The sequence below is a fragment of the Thermobia domestica genome, chromosome 6 (assembly GCF_964235325.1).
Source record: "Thermobia domestica chromosome 6, izTheDome1.hap1.1, whole genome shotgun sequence".
NCBI classification, from domain to species: domain Eukaryota; kingdom Metazoa; phylum Arthropoda; class Insecta; order Zygentoma; family Lepismatidae; genus Thermobia; species Thermobia domestica.
The window spans coordinates 35,879,230-35,890,316 of NC_137459.1; the positions used below are offsets into that span (position 1 = coordinate 35,879,230).

Here is an 11,087-nt window from a genome sequence, read left to right on the forward strand (position 1 = left end):
GTCACAAGGCCAGGAGTGTGATGGAGTGGTTCGAGGAACACAGGAACGAGTTCCAAGTGATGTGATCCAAACTCTCCGAATCTGAACCCAATCGATCATATCTGGGATGTGATTGAACGTGACGTCAGGGCACATCACCCCCTTCCCGGAATTTACGGGAATTAGGTGACCTATCTGTGCATATGTGGTGCCAACTCTCTCCAGCGACCCACTGGGGAACATTACGACCATGAAAAGACGCGTCGCCGTTGTTATCCGTGCCAAGAGGTGGACATACTAACAATTAGGTAGGTAGTCATAATGGTCTGGCTGATGTGTGTGTATATTTTAACTCGTATATTTTGTCTCAACTCGAGTTCGACTCGAGTCGGGATAGAGACTGTCGAGTCGAGACACGAGTCGAGACAACATTTTCTCGAGACGAGTCGAGACAAGCTTAAATCTCGACTCGACTCGACTTGTGAGCATCCCTAATGGTTTGAAAGACTGGAAGCATGCAACCGAGAAAAAAAGGGATTTTCTCGTCACGCCGATTCTGAAACTCATATGCTCGCTGTGGCTTGCTACTTGGAGCAAAAATGTGAGGACTCAGGTGAAACTGTCATGAAGAAGGTGTGTAGTGATATAATTATGAATAATAGGTACTATGTGAAAAGTGTGATGGAAGTTATTCAATTCTCGGCTGTGAATCAGTTGTCCTTTAGGGGAGATTCTGTGTCTGACCAACTCGGAAAACAATCAAGTGGTTTGTTCTTAAATTTGTTTGAATTTTATATTCGTAAAGATCCGAAATTAGCAGAAATTGTCAAAACTATCCCTGCCAATGTAACATACACGAGTCCGGATATTCAGAATGAGATCATTCATTTCATGGCAGAATCTGTTAAGAGGATAACAGTAACTGAAGGAAACGAAAGTACATTTTGTTCATTACTTGCAGATGAAACCAGAGACAAGCAACGAATCGAAGATTTGTCTATCGCAATTAGGTATTTTGTGAATTTTAAAGTGCAAGAAAGATGCGTAGCTATACTGAAGTTGGACAAACAAGACGCTGCCAGCATTAAGAGCGCCATCTTAGATTGTTTAAGAAAAGTGGAATTCAAAACCGACACGATAATAGCACAGTGCTACGATGGAGCACTTGTCATGGGTGGACAGGAAAATGGAGTGCAAGCTCTTTTGTCTGAAGATTTGAAGAGGAACATTTTGTCTGTTCACTGTTTCAATCACCAATTACCTTTAGTTATTTGTAGAGCCATTGACATAATTCCTGAACTGAAAGAGTTCTTTGATATTTGTCAACAACTGTAATTCAGTGACTGTAATTCATGACGACAGGTTTCACGTATTAAGCGCACTGATGGCAATTCAAACTTCCCGTGAAGAACACGCCTCAATGAAAGTTGAAGCTAACGGTTTACTACATCAGATCTCCACTAAGAATTTCTGTTTCCTTACTGAGCTCATATTCAGGGTTCTTGGATATCTAAAACCGACAAACGCACTGCTACAAAGAAGAAATTTGGACATTGATGCCGCTGTGAAGTTAATAGGATCGGTAACGGAACAGCTCAGGTCTTGCCGGCAAGACGAAGGAATATTTGAAAATATCCTTCACTTCGATTCAGCAACCATTGAAACGGAAATGCACACTCTCCAGTCGCTTAGCTGATTCGATTGTTGATTTGGAAGGCATAAATTTTGAGAAGGGAACGGAAGACGAGAAGGAGCTGAAAAGATTATTCCGCGAAGTTCTCGATATCTCCGTCGAAGAAATTCGGAGCAGATTCAGTGAGACAGGGACAGCTGTGATTGGTGCCATTCACCACTTACTGAGCGAGAAAAGAAGTAAAGAAAATTTGAAACTTCTGTGTGATGTTGTAAAGTACAAAGACCTGCATTGCAAAGTGCTTCATAATTTGAAGCAGGAAAATATGGAGAGGCTTTCCTGGGCCTAAAGATGCTTACAGAAGCTGCTATAATTCGAAAACTGCTTCTCACATCTGACAGCTCTCCTTCGAACTCAACGTCTGTCTATGGGACATGAAAGAAAATCGGACCTCGTTCTCCTGGCTTACAACAAAGATATTCTGCGTGCACTAGATCTAGACCAGCTTGTAATTGAATTTGCGAAGTGCTCACGTAAACTCCTTTAGATGTAGTTACTTACATAAGGACTGTAAAAAATATTTATTTTACTTATGTCAGAGTTGTTTCTTAATTTTTATACATAAAAATATTCCATAATCTACTTGTAATAAAAGTATTGTAGTTCCAAAATACTATAATTTAGATAGCAGTTAATAAATGTTCCTAAAATGAATTAATATTTTTTTTTTACTTTTAGTACTACTTAGTGTATTAAAATATATATTGAATTAAATACCATCATTTTAACAAAAAAAATGTTAATGATGATATTTGATAGTCGTGGATTTGGTACTGTAATATTTATCAGCATAATAAAGTGTTTCAACTTTCTTATAGATTCCATAAATAATAAATACATATATAAATGAACATAGACATTGACAACGACAAGCGCCTCAAGGAACAAAAACTATGTATATTAGAGAGAGAAAGAGCTTTTGTGTTCCTTGAGGTCCCTGCCATTGCCCTCTCAGTATTCATCATTGCCCGCACTAAGCAATCAGGCTGACTACGGATCAGGTCTGGGGAGAAATCTCTCCACTCCTACAAGAATACGAAATTTCCCCTGGGTAGTATATTTCTTTTCATGTTCAGCTATTGTTTCCACAATATCGCTTTTCACTTCCTGTGTACTGAAAGGAGAGGGAAGTCTCAAGCCACTGATGTCTACATCAATCAAACATGTTTAACAAAAGAAAATTGTCGGTGAAAATATGCACCAAAATTGTCCACTTTCGGTACAAAACTCCAAAGTTGGTGGAAGTATGTATAACTTAGGCTATATATCAATTAACTTATTTTGTGGACAAACACTTCAATTGTGTACCGTAAGTAAACTGAGAAAAAATGTAGGCGGCGTACTTAAAAAGATAGGTTACATGCGTAATTCCTGTAGTTTTTGGACTTAACGTGCAGCAAACGTATAACTGAAAACGCATGTTTTATAATACTTTCTGTATAAGTGTTCCATCTATACGTACTTTCCATATGAAACAATATAGGTGGTCAGGATCTGACATACAAATGGACGTATATAACATATAGCTTAGGAGTGTAACATAAGTATATGCATGTGATATACGGAAAATTGTTAGATGCCAGACATCCTGCAACGGCATGATGTAACATCCAATTGCAGTGCGTATGTAGCATATGGATAACGCATGCTCCGTATTCATTTCTGTAGTAAGCAAGAGGATTCCGTATATTTGTACAATATACCGCTGTCCCGAGAACGCATTTCTCTCAGTGTACGTGACAGAGAGTGACCAAATTTAGTGTCTAATGTGATTTCCTACTTGAACCACCCGACCTGCTTCGATCAAATTTTCATCATAGATGAGGTTTGGGCCTAGGATGGTTTTAGTCATTTCACTTTAGAAGGGGGAAAAGGTGAGATATTTAAAAATGATCGAAACTGACCGATATTAGTGTCGAATCCATACTTTTCAGGGTCACTGAGGTGAACAGTGACACTTCCGATGTCGTTTAAATCACAATTAATCCGCACAACTTGGAGGAGAGGAGGGGAGATATATAAAAGTGATCAAAAATCACCGATATTAGTGCCGAATACATAGTTTTTGGGGACGCTGAGATGAACAGTGACGTTTCCGACTCTGTTTAAATCCAAATTTAGCCACGCAACTTGCGGAACGGGGGGAGATATATAAAAATGATCAACAATGACCGATATTGTAGGAGTCGAACAGACGAACAGTGGCACGTCCCATGCTGTTTAAATCCAAATTCAGCCCTTTATATCCAAAATGAAACCTGTTCTCTCCATGCGAAGAACGGGTATTCTGCTGGTAGGTTATATGTGGGTGTTACGATATACGAACAAAACGTCGAGACCCCAATTCCACAACTTAAAACCCCGCGTCGTTAAATATTCACTGGGCAAAACCTTACGGAACGTAATTTCGTCTGGTTAAAATCTCGTGTGGTCAAAATCCATTAATGAAAGTCTCGCCTGACAAATTCCCGTCAAGACAAAACTTAGCCATATCCGTTTATTCTGTGTAGAATGGTCAGTGCTTTTTGGTGCCGTGGGTGGACAAACACTGAGTGCGTGGGTTTTCTCGGGGTTCTCCCTTTTCTTCCAACTTTGTTTATTCCATCATTCCTTTCATTTCTTATCATCACTGTCTCCTTTAGCCTATCTGCATAATCGTGGGACGGAAAATTTACAGGTTTCATTTCATTACATAACTGTGCTCGTAGACCCTATATAGAGTGGACCACTCATTTCGAAACCCCACAATATATACAGGGTTTATCATTTATCTTTATACGTCCAAGTAACTCTTAAACTAACAGATTTAAAAAAAAAAACGCTGAAATTTTGTACGTCAATAAAATTTTTGGCATACTACGTTATACCATCAGATTAACAGTGTTGCCAACCCAATATGAAATATTTTTAATGTACTACGTAGGAGGGGAGAAAATAGAATAAGTGACTGGTTTCCGATACGTGAGTAGTATTGTTAGTCATGTGAAGTGTGAAAGTGGAATAAAAGCAAGAATAGGAATGACGAAAGAAGCCTTTAGGAGCAAACAATACGTATTTTGTGGGATCTTGAATAAAAAGTTCAGAAAAAGAGTCATAAAATGTTATATATGGAGTAGTGTATGGGTGTTCTTTTTAGTGTTAATCTTAGATTTTGGTTTTCATTTTCAAGTGTTTATTGTAATTTTGTTGAACCTCATTTATGTCGTTACGCGACTTTGACTTAATATTGAACTTGAATTTCCAGGAAATGACATGATGTATTTTGTTCGAAGAGAAAAGCTTAGAAAAGAAAATAGCCTGAGCTTTAAACGAGTGAAAACAGGCATTTCCTTGTTGGTTAATACTATGTGCAGGAATGTCGTGGGAACAGTATATTCTTTGAACTAAAGTAATAATCTTTTTATTTCAGAAGGAGCTATATGAACAGATATCATGATGGTGAACGGTCGTCTTTCTCCCATATTAATATGTATGTGGAAACAACGTTCTTTACGTTTTTTACAGATATCTTGGCGACCGTAGGAAAACTTTTTCGGGTAGGATATTTCATGCGGATATATATATATATATATATATATATATATATATATATATATATATATATATATATATCCAGAGAAAAAAATATTTTCTGGAATTCCAGTTCTATTGCAAAATGAACTTGGCTAATCCATTGGATATTCCGTAGCTAACTGTGTTTTTGCCATCAATCGCAAGATATAGTTTTTCTTTTTTTCCTTTACAGTAACCCGTAGCTAAGTATTTGTATTCTTAGGTTAAATTTTTTCAGTATATTTTATTGTCTAATAATATTCCAGTGAATATTTTAGTGTTTATGAATCGTAATTATATTATGTGTAGTTGTATGGTAATATGTTGTAATGTTTTTCATACTAACCTTGTGAAAGTTGTATTTTAGTTACAGTATGTCCCAGAAAATATTTGAATATTAAATGGATTCCGAAAAGTAAACTCATTCTGTTCTTTCAAACAGCATGAAGTCATGACGTTTTATGAAAATTACTTTCTGTCAATTATTTCATATGCTTGATGACTTTGCATTTTTAATATCTTAATGAGAATGTTTTGAATATCTTTTGTAGCCTAAGAAAGTTTGTCACAGCTGTTTATTAGGGAATTTAGTTTTGATGTTTCAGGCTGACCAGAAAGTAGTAATGCCATTGACTATATTTCTGTGTTTGCATCCCATGTTTTTATTTTACTATGTCTCATATATTTTTTCTTGTAGAGACATATTTTAAGATTCTACGAGAGCATTTGCATTTTGAGTGTTTACACATCTTTTCCTAGGTGGAAGACCGAAGTCGGCACGTTATGTTTCAGGGAACATACGTGTATTTTACTGAATATTGAAGTGTTTATGTTTCAGTTTTGTATGGAAATATTTTATAAGCTCCCATGGTTGCGGCGTCTTGTTATGTTTCTAGTTTCGCGTTGTAGGAGACGATTGCATTGTATGTGTATGTGGATTAAACTTTCCCCACCTATGGTTTTGGTCAATTCATGGCGCAATGACCTTTTATTTTCAGGAATGTTTGGACTAGTGAGTCAACTTCCTTGATTCAGACTTTTGAGAAACTTGGATCCACACTGTATAGTTTTCAAAGTTTTATCAATAAGTTTTTTGCAGATAATACCCACACGTTCCGGTAACCCTACAACATTAACGTTTCTTTTAAAGTGAATAACAATTATTATAGTAGGCCTACGCTAATAATAATTTTGTTTCAGAATGAAATCGTTTGTTGTATTGAGCATTATTGAATTAAAGTCACGATTTTCACAGGGCGAGCAGATGTTATTCTGATCTTATGGCTACCGAATTTTCTTCATACATGTCAACGAAATCACAATCTTTTTTCTTGATATACTGATTCATACTTATTTGTTGGAATCACTACGAACGTCATCTTTGACACTTAAGTTTATTTTTTTTTATTTTTGGAAAAACAAGTTTTCGTAATTATTCGCTAAACAACACAAGGCACTACTTTAATAAAAGGGACATACAGGTGAAAACCTTATTTTGTTTGTATATTGTCAATCTATAATGTGTTTACATTTTTATTCATTTTACGTTTTCAATGATTTTTCATATTTCTTCAGTATATAACAATAATATTGAAACTCTGAAAATAATTTTAATATTTTAATACGTTTTAGATTTTCTGCTGCTTGCCTATTCTTTCATGTTTTAATGTTCTCTATGCATATATAAGCATATTATAAAGGCAAATTTTTACTAACTTTTATTGAGATGTTTGATAATTATTGAAGTCAATATTTTCATGAATAGTCATTGTGTGTGCACATTTACTTCATATTATACAATGTAAAGTGATCGGAACGAAACACTTAAAAACATTTTACGAAAAGTATTTTTAAAAAGTAACAATTTAAGTAGCCCAATGAACGCTTTCTGCGCACTTTCAGTGAAAAAATTATCATACAAGTGTTAAAAGCCATATTTCGTTTTTCTCACACCAGAATATTAAAAAAAAATTCCCCTTCCCTCGTCTAAAAACAACATGGGACGTTCACCATACGAAGAGAACATGGACTTCTATATACGAAGAGACAGGAAATAAGGAAACTCAACTGCACCAGTCACTCAAGAGAATCTTATTACTTTATCGAACATTTGAATTGGATACTGCTCATGCAGGTACCTCAGCATGTTTTGTTCTGGTGAGTGACCAACAAGTTATTTAACTTCTTTTTTAAATAGCCCTTTTTTCTGGTGAAAAACCACTGAACGTTTATGCACGTGAATCTCACACCATATCACAGTGTTGCCAACTAACTAAACATAATTTTTGGTGAAAAACCTAACTTTATTCCAATCTTATTAAACGGCCAGGAATTCACAACCTGCACTTAGTATGCACTTGACAGGCCGGTCCTGTGGAACACCAATCTATAACCGTCACCAGGTTATAGGAGTATTTTTTGTGCACCTTCTTATATTTCGTAAAGACAGTAATTATTCGTTTTATACTTTATTCTGCGACGCAAATAACTTCTTTCTTCGATGGAAACTGTTTTTCATTCCACGCAACAGGACAAAGAACTCTATTATTGTTTATTCATATATATATATAACGTTGCTTTGTGGTGAGGACATTTCAGTGAGCGACGAGGGTTCTCAGTTTCTCACAGACTTATAAATATGTAAAAAGTATGTTCTATGGTTATTTGGAACTGAATTAAGTGTATCTTCCAATCATTTATGGAAATACCGCGACCCAAAGCACACCAGGTGTCTGGGCGCCAGAACGACGAAAGCCACATCGCTTTACCAGTTCGTTATCTAAGTGTTCCCACATCCAAGTTATCGCAGTGTTCTGTGCGTCGTGGCCAGTGGACTAAAATTAACGTTAATTCCTTTTTATATTCGATTTGCATGTACATACAGTTGATTTAACCTGAGTACTTTTAAGAATGAACTGCCAACATTAATCAGGCGATCAGTGTAGCTGGTATATCGAACCTCTGAGTTCGAGGAGTCTTACTCCGTCACTGTGAGCAGCAACCACGTACGTTGCATCAAGTATAATGTTGTGCTAAGGGGTATACGTTATTAGGCAGTCAACGACCTAGTTATGGCTAGCCCCAATCAATGAAATCCCAGGTTCACATACCTAGTGCGTTTTAGTTATAAACGCGCCCTCCAACATTTTCATTCCATTTTGGTGACTGTCTACATATTTATACTGAAGACTAACGTCGACCTCCAAGGATTTTCTGGAGCAGCAACCATACTACTTCTTGGGATCATCCTGATGTCACTCCCACAGCGCTAATACCCCATGTGCATTAACGGTGTGAGAAAAGTATCGATAGTGGAATCTCAATCATAATCTTCCATATATATTTATAAAAGTGATAAAGAGCTATAGTGTAGTGAAAAAGCAAAGTGTGATTTTATTAGTGAAAATAATTATATATATTCAGTGTCGAGTGTTGTGATTGTTTTTCTAATACGCTATTTTTTAAAATAGTATTTTAATAAATAAGCATAGTGTCGTTCAATCCAGTGTGTTTTTGTTGTATGTATGAATAATGTTTGTGTGCATTGTGGTCGCCAAATGTTCATCTTATCATTGAGACCGACGAGCAATTTGGGAACAATTCTGTAATCCCTTTTTGGAGATGTCCTTCAACGTCTTACAAAGGTAAGTCCAGGTCTCCGGAAAATACTCATTGGCAGGAACACGGAGGACAGACCCCGGAAAGTGGTTATAAACCAATAGTTGGCCTTCGACTAAAAAGAGGAAAAGAAGTTGCTAAACGTCCCCTTTTCTTCAGATTTCTTTTATTTAATTCATCACAAAAAGTAATGACATTATGTCTTTATTTCTCACTTGATTTCCTTTCTTTTTTCTTTCTTGTTTCTTCTTCTAAATAATGACATCGGACATCTGGCAACATCTATCAACCACCGTCCTAACAAGGGATGGGTTGGTCTTTCGGTGGTGGTGTGAGACAAAGCTCTTATGTTTTGAAATGAACAATAGTTCTCCTGCCGTGGCAAAAGCAGCGCCTTCAGGAAAGCGCATGTAGCCGGAATCTACGGATTTTTTTCTTAAATGCGCTCAATTTTTCTCTCCGTGCATGACTAAATAATGAAAGATAAGCGAAAATTTTAGTACAGTATTTGTGAAACTACTCCAAATCAATTTCCATTCTTTGTTTCCTTTTATTTGTTTCTTATATGTTCCTTGAGGCTGTTCCAGTTGGATGGATGTTCTTTTATATGACGAGTACATAGTGACGTTACATGGATCAGTCAAAATTAGTTGCAATCCTTCGTAAATATTTTCGGTCAAAAGCTATTTTGATGAAACAGTGTGGTAACACTGTAGACATGTATTTGTATCGCGTGACTTAGCGACTTTCACGAGGCACGTCGAGATGTACTGCAGTTGTAAACATGGCTCGACAGCTGCAAGTGGGGTCCAAATTGGAAACACTTTTTTTTGTGGGCGTAAATATGTAACTACACTGAACTTTATCTGCAGTTACATAAAGTGTGTGGTGAAAATGCAAGATATCGCGAACTGGTGCAAAATGTTTGAGAACGGACATATAAATATTGATGATGCTGAGTGTAAGGAAAGACCATTGCCCTCCTTATAGTCCAGACCTTTCACTATGTGACTTCCATGTATTTTGTCCAATGAAAGACCAACTTTGAAGTGACATTGCATTTTCAAAGCGACGATACCATTGGGATGACGAGGTGAAAGCTGCAGCCTAAGAATAGTTATCGGAAATTGGACGGGATTTCTTTGCTGAAAGCATAGAAAAACTTGTACCACGCCTCGGCAAATGCTTAAATAACGGAGGTAATTACGTTGAAAAGTATATTGTGAATGAAACTTTACAATACAAATAAAGTTATTGTAAAACTTCTATCCTGTTTTATTCTCTTAAGCAGTGCAATTAACTTTTTGACAGACACTCGTACAATCTTCGTTATTCAAGACCTTTTCTTCGTACTGTGAAGCAACTGTGAAGTGTCTGTAAGATGACTGTATAAACTCTTGATTTAATTTCTAAATTCTATTCGATTATTGTATTAAATTACGTTTATCTTCTACAGAATCATAAACTCTTAAATTTTAAGAAACAATACTTTTTATTCATGTTGTACATTTGTAGACAGCTTGTATAAGCATGTATTTCTCAATGGTCATAATTGAAATTACCAATAAGCACGATTAGTTTCCTTCTTGATTTTCCGCATTCCCGTTCGCTCAGCCTGAGACTTCTGAGTTTACCGAACGCCAGACTCATCGTTTTGCGGCTGAACGAAACTACAGAGGACACATCGACAAGGGGTATTTGCCACAAGGTTTGGATAAGTGCAGGATCGTCGTAAGAGTCACATCGCACCATTGGAGAACGACCAACCCCATGTCTTGGAAATACCATTCTGTAGGTTCATCGCCACAGACTCATTTGAGCTTAACATCTGACTAATGAAATGGAAATGTAGGAGAACATCGTAGAAGACGCATTGTGAAGAGAGAACTGGACATCCCTAGCAGTTCAACAGGATTGAGATCCAGTTGTTGGCTGTTTCCATTGTATCCAGGTTCTTCCAGAGAAAGTCATTCATCATCCCAGATGACCAGGACGACGCCAGTCTTATTAGAATATCAGGCTAGTGCTTACCCTTCATTTTATAGTTTAATCCTTTCTCTTTTTCTCACCTTTCCCACAATTAGTCATTTTCAAAATTGAAACATTTGAATTTTATTTAAATTCAACCATAACTTTACAGTTAAGTACCGTGTTGCGCATCAGTTTCATCCTCAATTGTAACGTTCATTATATGAGTATTTTAGAGATTATTTTGAGGTACAAACTGATGGCACATCGCGGCACA

At 36.6% G+C, this 11,087-nt stretch overlaps 1 protein-coding gene across 1 annotated transcript; it reads left to right on the plus strand.

Moving 5' to 3' along the window:
* Nucleotides 1–546: 546 nt before the first annotated feature.
* On the plus strand, nucleotides 547–1,314 carry LOC145687158 (zinc finger MYM-type protein 1-like). The gene has a single exon (XM_081760619.1). It carries the CDS (start codon nucleotides 547–549, stop codon nucleotides 1,312–1,314), a length of 768 nt encoding a protein of 255 aa, XP_081616745.1.
* The last annotated feature ends 9,773 nt before the right edge of the window (nucleotides 1,315–11,087 follow it).